At 43.4% G+C, this 12262-nt stretch overlaps 1 protein-coding gene across 1 annotated transcript in view; it reads right to left on the reverse strand.

Annotated features, from left to right (window-relative positions):
* The window catches only part of ACOT11 (acyl-CoA thioesterase 11), a 31016-nt gene that overhangs the window by 5413 nt on the left and 13341 nt on the right, over nucleotides 1–12262 (reverse strand). Inside the window, exons 6-12 of the mRNA XM_044301905.1 lie at nucleotides 10713–10848; nucleotides 9659–9818; nucleotides 9327–9446; nucleotides 4499–4643; nucleotides 4141–4196; nucleotides 3035–3101; nucleotides 51–134 (exon numbers count right to left, since the gene is read on the reverse strand). Coding sequence (XP_044157840.1) covers nucleotides 51–134; nucleotides 3035–3101; nucleotides 4141–4196; nucleotides 4499–4643; nucleotides 9327–9446; nucleotides 9659–9818; nucleotides 10713–10848 — 768 coding nt within the window. The remainder of the gene's footprint in view (nucleotides 1–50; nucleotides 135–3034; nucleotides 3102–4140; nucleotides 4197–4498; nucleotides 4644–9326; nucleotides 9447–9658; nucleotides 9819–10712; nucleotides 10849–12262) is intronic.

Raw genomic sequence — 12262 nt, forward strand, 5'->3', positions numbered from 1 at the left:
AGGACAGGTTCCCTTTAAATGCTTACAAATGAATAATTCATATCTAGTACCTTATTGATTTCGGCAGCCAGGCCCCAGTCAGCTTTAGACACCAACATTTTCAGGGCAGACACATTGTTGTAGCTGAGGTAAACCTGCGGAGGATTATAACAGTGAAAATAACAGAAGCCAAGACATAACCTCGTACATAGCGCCAGCCATACACATAACAATAGCATCGGCCGATCAATTGTATGTCGTACATTTGTACAAATCATCTGAACATCAGTCAGATTAACTAGAGATAGCTTTAAAAAAGAAAATAAAGGAGTATTCCGGTTTTAATGATTACATTTATTTATGTAGACAATAGAATTTTCTAACACACTATTTAAAATTTTGCTTGCAGAACATTATTATATCCAGGGACATAGCTACAGTATAGGGGGTCACAGAAATTGAGACTTGGCCCCTAAGCCACAGGGGCCCACAGGGTCCCCCCTTGCCAGTAGCGCACCGCCAATTTTGTATTGCCGTCCTGCATCGCTCCCATGCCCCACACGTAATCAACATCTCACCGCCTGAGAGGGGCAGTGTACAGCTCTGGAAACAGGCCTTGCTGTCAGCCACATGGAGGTAAGTATTTGAGTTTATTGTTTTTTTTATTTGGCCCCATGCTTTTGGACCACATGGGGGCATCTACAGGGAGCACTAAATAAAGGCATTTTGTACTGGCACACATAAGATGTGCATGCTCTTGTACTGGCACACATTATAGGGGGCACTATGGGGACATTAGGAGGGGGCATTTTTTGTACTCGCACACATTTTAAGGGGGAACATTTTTACTCTAGCACGCATTTTTAAGGGGGCATTTTTTGCACTGGCACGCATTATAAGGAGGCACTTTTTGCACTGGCACCCATAATAAGAAGGCATTTTTATACTGGTATACATTCTAAGGGGGTATTTGTTTCTATTGGCGCACATTATAATGGGGTATTTTTTTACTGGCATGCATTATAAGGGGGCATTTTTCTACTGGCACACATTAGGAGAATTCTTTCTACTGGAGGACTATGGTAAGAATGATTACTAGTATGGGCACAATATTACTTATGGGAGCAATGTTAGCACTTAGTTCAGCCTGGCAGAAAATTATTACTTTTAGTGGGGCTTTGGGGAGAACCATTACTGTGGGGGGGCACCCTGGCACAGTATCAACTTAACAAAAACACAGAAATATAGTGGCAAATCTGGGGGAGCTGCTCAACCCCTAACACTGTAGCGTGTTTTTCATTGGGGGAGCAGTCCCACCGCATGTGGACCGCAGCAAACGACTATCCCCAGCAAAAAATATTTTGCATACGGTGGAGGATGTCGGCGCGGTCCACATGCACCACAAAGGCATCCTACACAAAATGGAGCATTGTGCGGATGAAAATATAATCATAAATCACAGAAGAAATGCACCAAACGGATATGCCACTGACTATACCGGCTAGTCATAAATGCAGATATTAAAAGCTGAGACTTTTGCCAATATATTCCTGTCAGGAAGATATCGGAGCCCACATGCACCACGTCACGGCTCTCAGCATGGCAAGGGGTCCTACCACTACGCTACCTATGGTGTGAACAAGGTCTGAGGGTGATGTAATCCAGCTCACAGCCAAGCTTCCACACAACCGCCTAGCAGGAAAACTAGTGCAATGTGAACAAAGCCAGACTGAGCCACACCCATATCAGACCATGTGATGGAGGCTACCAGGTGCAAAGGAGAGTGTTTAAATGCCAGGTAAAGGCACATACACTACATATAAAACAAGACAAAAACACAGAAATATAGTGGCAAATCTGGGGGAGCTGCTCAACCCCTAACACTGTAGCGTGTTTTTCATTGGGGGAGCAGCCCCACCGCATGTGGACCGCAGCAAACGACTATCCCCAGCAAAAAATATTTTGCATACGGTGGAGGATGTCGGCGCGGTCCACATGCACCACAAAGGCATCCTACACAAAATGGAGCATTGTGCGGATGAAAATATAATCATAAATCACAGAAGAAATGCACCAAACGGATATGCCACTGACTATACTGGCTAGTCATAAATGCAGATATTAAAAGCTGAGACTTTTGCCAATATATTCCTGTCAGGAAGATATCGGAGCCCACATAGGTAGCGTAGTGGTAGGACCCCTTGCCATGCTGAGAGCCGTGACGTGGTGCATGTGGGCTCCGATATCTTCCTGACAGGAATATATTGGCAAAAGTCTCAGCTTTTAATATCTGCATTTATGACTAGCCAGTATAGTCAGTGGCATATCCGTTTGGTGCATTTCTTCTGTGATTTACAGTATCAACTTAGCACAATTTTTTTGGGGGGACGTTATGTTTACAGCACTATTAGTGTTAGGGACATTATTTGCTGGGCACAGTAATTTTGTAGGGCACAAATAAATAAATAAATAAATTTAAACTTGAATAGCCCTTTAAGCCAATGAAGCGGGATCGCCCAAAAAGGCAAGTGATTGGCCATTTTGGAAAAAAATCTGGGCCACTTTTGAAAAGTGGCGAGAGGCAGAAAGAGTTGCAAAAACTGATGTAAATATGGTATGCTCCACAACGTACACTTTTATTTATTTTTTTTGCGACAAAAGTAGCTGAAAAGCTTTCAGAAATTTGCCTACACAGGTAAAGACTCAAATTTTTTTATTTTTTTTTCAACCAAGGCACAAAAAGGTGCATGACCTCCCTAAAATGTACACATTTAATAAAAGTTGTAAGCTTAAACAGATTTTCCCATTTCGAAGCCCTTGACCTGAAGAGCCTACAATCTAATTAGTACAATATAGTTTGAGTTGCACCGGGCCCCTGATGTTTGAAGCGGACCAAACTGAACCCATAGCCATATAAGCAGCACATAGAAGGTTGAAGGGGTTACAGATTTTGTATTGGGGCCCAGGACCTTTGGGTCATGCCTCTGTTCATACATTTTAGAATTTGCTGTTAAGGCACGGACAGACATAAGACTGACGATCCTCAGTAAATTACCTGATTGCAGGGGTCCCATGGGACTGACAGAGGCACCTCTGACTGTTTGCACGAGATGACATATTTGCTGTTAACAGAAAAAACCTGCATAACTATCAAAAAGCCATGTCTGATTATAGTAAAATTACTTTATAATTACAATTATGCTGCCCAAAAGTAATCAGCCAGAGGTTGCAGGAAACTGCTAATCGGTGGGCAGACCCTCACCTTTCAAATATTCAGAATCTATTCTGAGGATAGGTTATTAATATCAAGAGCATGGAAAACCCCTTTAAATGTTTTTTTTCTCCAAGGTCTTTTTACATCAGTATCTGACTGGTGAGGGTCCGACTCCCGGGCCCCCGTCGATCACCTGTTTGAGAAGACACCGGCGCTCGCGGTAGTTCCGTATGCTTCTCTCTGCTCACCAAGCACAGTCTGTACATTATATAGCGGCTGTGTCTGGTAATGGGGCTGAGCTACACCAAGGCCATGTGACCAGTGAACGTGACGCTGCGAGGAGGTTGCGGAGATACTTCTAAAAACAGCTGATCGGCGGGGGGTCCCGGGTGTCAGACCCCCAACGATCAGATGCTGATGGTCTATCCAGAGGATAGGTCATCAGTAAAAAGATCTCAGAAAACCCCTCTGAATGACACAGCTACAAGATGGCGTAGAGAGGAGCTATAAGGTACACTAGTGTCTGTTGGGTTGTGGGAGGATAGGCCCCTTTGTGTTAAGCCCTTTTCACCATTCCGGCGTCCCCCAACGTCTCTAGATAAAGGGGTCTAAAAAAGTGTGAACATAAACCAGGGGGCGGCCTCATGTTGATTCTCGCCACTGATGAGACCCCAATAAAGATTTTAAGAGTTGAAAATTGTCCCTATCCTGAACAAAAAAAAATATTTTAAGGAGAGTTACACTGACGTACAGGGTGAAATCTATTAAAACTGGTGCAAAACAAAAGCGGAGGAGTTCAAAATGGCAACCAATCAGATTTGTTCTTTCATTTTCAAAGGTGCTTCAGGAAAATAAAAGCTGGAGTCTGATTGGTTGAGATGGGAGACCAGTTCAGATTAATCTCCCCTGTAGTCCTATAGATTACATAGCACCCGGTATTGCTTTACCGGTCCAGTCTAATCTTCCTCCGAGCAATTGCTTCTCGATACCGCCTTTCTCCATCCTGTTAAAAAAAAAAAAAGGGGGGGGGGGGGCAGAAGTCCTATGTAAATGCAACATAAATTAACTGGAAAGGCAGATCACCACATTAGCCCTTCATCTTTATTCTCCTCTATTATGTGGAATGACATTATCTGGCAAAAAATACCTGCAAATATGTGATATACATCAAGTGTATGGATTACGGGATGGAAATAAAATAAAAAACTTAAATAAAATAATTACATAAAAAGAAAAAAAATCTCAGGATATAAAGTTATAGCGTGCTATAAGATTTGCGGGGAACCATGGGGGAGAATCACTTACCCCCGGCTCCGGTTTGATGCGAGAAAGGATACACGGGTGATTGTCTTCATTCAGGACCACGAAGGTCATGAAAGCGCTGTTTATGTGTCTTCTGGGCACACTCACATCATGGCAAAATGCCTCGACGCAGACCCCAACCTCCATACTGCAAAGACACGTTCACAATGACACCAGTAAGATAATGACCCTAGATGTTTGCCAAAAGTAGTGCTGGGAATTGTAGTTCTACACTAAGCCAAAAAGTCACACACAATGCTAGGACAACATCTCCAGTTCATGGTGTTACGGAGTGGATCAGATAGGCCCTCATGGCAAATACTACAACAGGGATACTATCTTTTATGACTGTGTAGGTTAAAGACCCCGTTCCTTCCCCACAACTGCCTGCTCGTCAGTGGAGGTGAAAACTGCCTATTCATGCAGTGATCCCCTCCAATGTATGGGGACGAGAGATCGCTACCGCCATCGCGCCTTCTCATACAGGGTCATTGTTTTTGGGCAGCAGATCACGGTTCACACACCACAATGTGCTGCCCACAAATGATGATTTAGGCGACTGATTCACCCAATGATTGAGCATTTCGCCTATTCATCCGGTGATTGGCGGCACCTTTACACTGGCAGATTATTGAGTAGGAGTGTTTGTATGAACATTTGTCCCTGACATGTCGGAAGCGTAAAAAGGGTCTTTACTTATTGCCCATTAATTGGAAATTTGAGGGACGATCACTGAAGGGAATGGCCAGGAATGAAGACGAAATCTTATTCTGGGAGCACTGAGGTGCCAGGACCTACTCGGTTCCCCAGCTGTCCCAGTGCTGCCGCCCCAGTGCTTGCGGAGGTCAGCACTTCTGGCGTGGCAGCAATGCCACGTGCTGCTTCCAATCACTGTCCTCAGCAGTCATGGGAGGTAGCCCAGGACATGCCAGACTACCCTAGATGAATGCTGAGTAGTGGTCACGTGAAATAGTCAGGTAAGAAATCACTGGAGCTCCGGAAGTACAGCGCCCTAGGACTCACGGCCTAAATTTTATTTGGGTCCCAGAGAACTTCTTTAAGTGCTTTTGCTTCCTATAGAAACAGATGTTGGAAATGAGCCATTAGGGTTCAGCTGGTATTTCTTCACCGGTCTTTATATTCCCCTGCGCAGCTTAGTTTTTTACAAAGCGCACGCCTCATCATAAATTAAGTGCATCCTGCGGCTGTCTGTGCGCCTAGATTGAAATCTACGCCAGCTTGAAGCGTAGATTGCGGTCATCATTTACACCAGAAAACTGCCATAAATGATAAAATGAGCCAGGGCCCAGTCCGACACTGGATTGGACAATATGGTCGTGGTAACACCCAGTTGTCAATTTATTTGTAAATTTCCAGGAGGAATAACACAGGAATGGAGCGAGACAAAGAAGGACTAAAACATAAATAGTAGTAAACTAAATAAGCCACTTATCTCCATTGCATCTCAATATAAAGGTGATAGCAGAAAATACACTATTATTATGTGCCGCCTCTATACTGGGAAAACACTCCGCAATAAACCCATAAATGTTTTCTTCAGAGCTTTATCTCAGGCGGCCTTGGTCTTTGCACAAGCTTCAGGTGTGCAAATCTACAGCCAGATAACTTTCACCCAGTATTCACTGCTTATGTCAAGGGCAAAATAATCTATTAAAGGGGTTGTGTCGCAAAACATATTCCACATTTTTCAAACCAGCACCTGGATCTGAATAATTTTGTAATTAAAAGTTTTGTATAGCCTGTATAGCCACAGAGTTATTCAATAAAATGTATCTGTATAGCGCCACCTGCTGTTTGTGCTTTTCCATAATTTTTGCCCCGTCTCACTGAGTTGGTCGAACGCGCAACATCCATTTGTTGTGGCAGTAACAGGGAGAGAGCTGCAGCAGAAAGGACACTCCCCCTGAAGATAATCTAGCAGAGTAGTGAATGTGGAGATCTCTGGATCCATGGGAGGTACAGGGCTGGTTCTAGCTTTGTTAGAAAGAGGTTGTCATGTACTAGATCAGGGATGCTCAACCTGCGGCCCTCCAGCTGTTGTAAAACTACAACTCCCACGACGCCCTTCTGTAGGATGATAGCTGTAGGCTGTCAGGGAATGATGGGAGTTGTAGTTTTGCAACAGCTGGAGGGCCGCAGGTTGAGCATGCCTGTACTAGATGATCTCTGATTTTCATGGTTTTACATCAATCATGGCACAACCATGCAAAAAGACGTAATTCTCGTTTTGGCAGCTTTATTTACATACATATTATGCAGCCGTGGTCCTGTGAGAAATTACACAATCTGAACCATGACTCACACCCGGGCAGGTATGGGTTAAATGCTCAGTCTATGCTCTTGGCAATTTAAATACCAGCAGATCAGGTTTGATAATGCTGTGCTTGTGATGGACAAGAGCGGTTCTGCAGGTTTTGGAAAAGAATACGTTCCATTGTCTAGCTGCTATATACAGGTGAAACTCCAAAAATTAGAGTATCGTGCAAAAGTCCAATTATTTTAGTAATGCACATTAAAAAGAATTTCTTTAATGCAGCTTAAAATTCTAATTTTGTGAAAACGTTCAATATTCAAGGCTCAAAGTGTCAGACTCTAGTCAGCTAATTAATCCATACCCCCTGAGCAAAGGGGACCTGAGATTGTGACTTTGGGGTTTCATAAGCTGTAAGCCATAATCATCCAAATTATAACAAATAAAGGCCTGAAATATCTCGCTTTGCATGTAATGAGTCTCATATGTTAGTTTCACCTTTTAAGTTGCATTACTGAAATAAATGAACTTTGCACAATATTCTAATTTTTGGAGTTTCACCTGTAGATGTCAAACATTATGAAATTCTCTTATAAGCGGATGTAGACACCTGCTGATCCAACCATGTGGAACGCCCGTGGTTATGATTTCTCTCACCCAAGTGCCACAAAAAAATAAAGGGGGTCATTTATTATGACTGGCGTTTTAGATGCCGGTCTTAAAAACCCCTGTGCTGTCAGTGGATCCGCCAAAGTTATGAAAAGGTGCCAGCCTCTACAGCTTCCGAGCTGGCTCACATTTAGACCATTTTCTACCTCTAAAACAGGCGTCCCTTTCCCCGCCCACTTTTTTAGACCTGGCATGAGCGGAGAAAAGTCGTTGCGCCACAATCTGCACCAGAAATACACCTAATATAGGCAAATTTCTGGAAATTAAATGAGCCCCAAAGATTTAAAGCACCACACAAAAGGAATGGCCTTGGCTATTCTCTAACCCCCTAAGACAGACGGCCCTAATAGAGTCCAGGACAAGTAGCCGTCCCATCCTGACGCTTAGGATGACGTTTCTGCACTGGCTTCTAGGTTGTTACCCAAACATACCACAGGAAAGGAAGTCCTAGTTTTGGCTTTCCCTGAACTTCAAGTTGGGTTGCAAAGTGGTGTGATCCCCTGTGCAGAGCACATGCATTCCCCTACATGGTGACAGCTGTCGTAGCCAGGATTGGTGATCCCATAGAAATCAATGGGATTGCAGGGCAAGTAGCACAAAATAAAACAATGCTGGATTTTTTGTGACCCCATTAATTTCTTTGGGATCACCGCTACTCTGTGATCCTAGCCGTGCACCAGACCTGGGGGTATCTGCAAATATTATGTTATGTTGCGTTGATATGCGTTATGCTATGTAAGTACACCAACAGATAGGGTATGGTTGGCATCAGGAATGGAACTAATCATCCCATTCCTCCCCCTCTTGGTAGGAGTGAGCTGATTCGACTTCCTGCCAGGAGGAGGCAGAGAGAGCTAGGCTACTGAGGAAGCAAGACCATCTGCTCCGGCTCCAAGGGTCCTTAAGACCAACGAATCAGCTCAGCAGTGAGGAACCCTGCTCCAGAGAGACTAAAGGTTCAAGGCTGTGGATATTCTTCCGAGCTAAGGCGCTACAGTCAGCAGGGTGACCAGCAACTATAGCTTCATGGATCCTGCTGCAGGTGAGGGAGAACATGTTGACAAAACGTGTATCTATCAAGTGGACACCTACAGCCAAAAAGGTGCCAGTTTATAGCTGTAGTGAAGGGAAATCAGGAGAGCAAGAAGGACTACCCTAAAATGCTATTGTCTGCCACCATATCTCATCAGCTGGGGATAGAAACATTGCATCTTGTATTGACTACAGATGGATGAACTGCAACCCATCGTTTGCACCTTTTCACTTCAACGAACCCCAGGTAATGACAGCCTGAGGAAGTAGACCATGACACATCATCTTGTCATGGCCACTACAACTCCCATCCTCTGAACAGGCTCCTTAGGGGGCTCGCTGCAGCCACAACAACTATTGTGCAACCAGTGGTAGCCTATCATGGGCAGCTAATAAGGACACCACATCCTGAAAGATCATGGTGAAACAGAAAATAAGTAACTGAGGTGCTAGTTGGCCAAGACCAATGGCTGGCAAATTCACCTGTATATAAAAGTCAGGCTAAAATAGAGGTGAGTGTGGAAGGAGAAGACTTCTATAGTACTAAAAACGGCATGTTCCTCATCCTCATTGGAGTGTTCTCCAAGTCAATAACCCAAGGACACTTTATCTCAGCACTTAGCAGTTAGGTCAACCCTGGTCTAAATCAACTAACACACCCATCCATTACATTAGCTACAATCCTATCCTCTGATCAGTAAACTACCAGATAGCTGAGGACATTCTATGCAGAAAGTGTTAACATTTGTCCAAATAAGCTCTGAAACATTGCTGGACTGTCTGAGGCCAAATACAATGAATTTTGGATGATGGAATGGACTAGGTCCTTATTACAGGTATGTGAGGTTTGGTACTGACCTGTCTTTAAAGGCATTGTTGACAATGGCCTTTAGGATCAATCGGTCCCCAACTTGTGAGGGTCCTCGAAAATGGAACATTTCAATTACCTTTAAAGTTGGATGAGCGTGACAAAGCCGGCTGTGGAAATCAGAAAAAAAAAAACTTGTTACCAAGAGAGCAGAATGATGAAACTAGTACTTGGTGCTAACAGAAGGATGGCATGTGCCAATGGAAGTACACAGAGAAGAGTGTCCATCATGCGTCCACGCTGCCAGTCATATAGACTATCACAATATTACATGGTAGCCATGATCAAGTGAACAGAGATCGAATAAATCCCCGATTCATACCTGGCAGCTATTGTTGCAATATTCTCCATCCAGGCCATTATCTGTCCACCAAAAGTATTGCCCTGGTGGTTGGCATGTGGAGGCAGCACCAGTTCAACGCTCTCCACGTGAGTTTTCTGGGCAAGGACTTCTCCATTCATCCCTCCTTCTCTGCTTCTTTCTACAGTTCATATATTAGAAAAAACATGACACATTATAGGCAGGTGATATTTTTACTGCCCCATCTGAGAGCAGGATATGATGGAGGGAGAGAAGCTGAGCTCTATGATATATAGGTTTATTTGATTATAAAGAGTAAATCCTGGCAGGACTCCTAGGAGAGACAGTGAGAGTCCTGATGACCCCGCCTCCACACTGGATGATTGACAGCCATCTGTGTGCATACACCGATACAGGAAGAGCGGTCAATCATCCTGTGTGTAGAGGTGGGGTAAATCAGGACTCTCACTGTCTCTCCTAAGAGTCCTGTGAAGATTTACTGCTTTTTTTAAATCAGAAATCCTTCAAGAGGCTTCCACCTAGCAGTGATCCCTGTGACATTACCGGCACTAACAGGTGGTCTTTAGCGCTGTCCTAGCCCGTTTTAGGCTAGGGCAGCGTTTAAGACTGCCCATTAGAGCCGGTGACGTCACCGGGCTCACTGCTAGGTGGAGTCCTCTGCCTAGCGTAGCCTGGTACATCACTAGATGTACACCAGATATACAGCGCAAGGGAGAGCATCGGAGCATGAAATGTTTCGCTACTCAACTCAGAGGGGCTGAATGGGGGAAGAAGGGGTTATGTCCGGGTTCAGCTTTAAGTGCAAATACATGTACAAACATTGAAAAATGACTGAACATGAAAATAGGTGACTCTTTTTGAGCAAAATTGTGGGGGCCGACTATCACTAACAAGCTGGCCTCTTTAGATGGGAACCTACACTATCAGTATATCATTAATGCAATTCAGGATAACCCATGTTTTCTATGTTTGCACATAAAAGTAGAGGTAAATTGGTCCAAAAGCCCAAGAACAGCCAGCGATCTCCAAAAACTGTGGATGCTCTAATATTTACCATCCTGCTGGGTGCTCCGAGTCAGAAGGTCCTTTATATTGTCAGTATGGACTAATCTCATGCGTCGTCTTTCAGCAGCAATGCTGTGCTCCAGATGCTCTTCTTCAGTGAGTGGAGTCAACGGTTTTAGTTTCACCTGCAAACACATAAAAGGGAATGTTTCATCAGAAAATTACCGGTACCTATTGTTTAAATGACATGCTTTTATTTTTTAAGAGTTTTTGATAATTATAATTTTTTAGATATTCAAAAAAAAATAATCCTGAAATCTTGTCGTTTTCACACTGGCCACTCTGCCTTCTATTGGCCGACACTTCCTATTGATAGCAGTCATGTCATTGTCATCACAAGTAGTAAAACAATAAAAATGTAACACTTGTATATCCATAACACAGGATCCACCAGTGGCAGTAGGTGATAGTCACAGCTCACCACCTCCCCTCCCTGCACAATGACCTCCACACAGGTCACAAAGAAAGCTCACTACACTCTCTCATAGAAATCAATGAACATCTAAGACAAAAGTACAGGTGATACATTCACGGTAAAAGGGTTGGCTAGTAAAATAATATATATATATATATATATATATATATATATATATATATATATATATATATATATATATATATATATATATATATATATAACACAGTGAAGGGTGTGGTTGGGGAAGACAGGTATTTTCCTCCGGGCGTGTGCTGCTGGGCTGATCTGCAGCCAGGTGGGGTCAGACACCAGACTGGATCTCAAGTGCCGGTCTGGGTTTCGGCAACACCATGCTGTCCTTAAAAGACAGCTGGGCTTGGCAGCAAGGCATCTCTGTGTTGGGATCTGAGGCTTGTGCAGGGTTGGAGGGCTGAGACCCGTGTGTCAGGGAAACAGGCCCCCTAAAGCCTGCTATGGACTGTTTGAGGCAGAACTGCCAGCAAGGTGTGAACCAACACCAAAAACCTATAGGGTGATTTTTGCTGTATGAACTTGCCACTGTGTGTGAATTAACACCAAGACTGCAAGTGACGTTTGGTTTTGTGAACTTGCCTCGTGTGTGAATAAACACTGAAGTTTGAGTTAAGAACTGGTATTTTGCCTCTGTACTGCATCTGCTTACCCTTCCTAGCAGAGCGAATCCCTATATATATATATATATATATATATATATATATATATATATATATATATATATATATATATATATATATATATATATATATATATATATATATATATATATATATATATTTCACACTAGCGTTATTCTTTTCCGGCATAGAGTTCCATCCTGATCAGTTTTATCCCCATGCATTCTGAATGGAGAGCAATCCATTCAGGATGCATCAGGATGTCTTCAGTTCAGTCACTCTTACGGTATTTGGCTGGAGAAAATACCGCAGCATGCTGAGGTATTTTCTGTGTCCAAAATTCCCGAACACTTACCAGAATGCCGGCATTATTTTCCATTGAAATGCACCAAGTGTTCCGGAAAAAACGTATCCGGTTTCCCGCTCTGCGCATGCGCAGACCTTTAAAAATGTGCAAAAAATAAATAC

Source organism: Bufo gargarizans, chromosome 7, assembly GCF_014858855.1.
Source record: "Bufo gargarizans isolate SCDJY-AF-19 chromosome 7, ASM1485885v1, whole genome shotgun sequence".
Classification (NCBI taxonomy): Eukaryota; Metazoa; Chordata; class Amphibia; order Anura; family Bufonidae; genus Bufo; species Bufo gargarizans.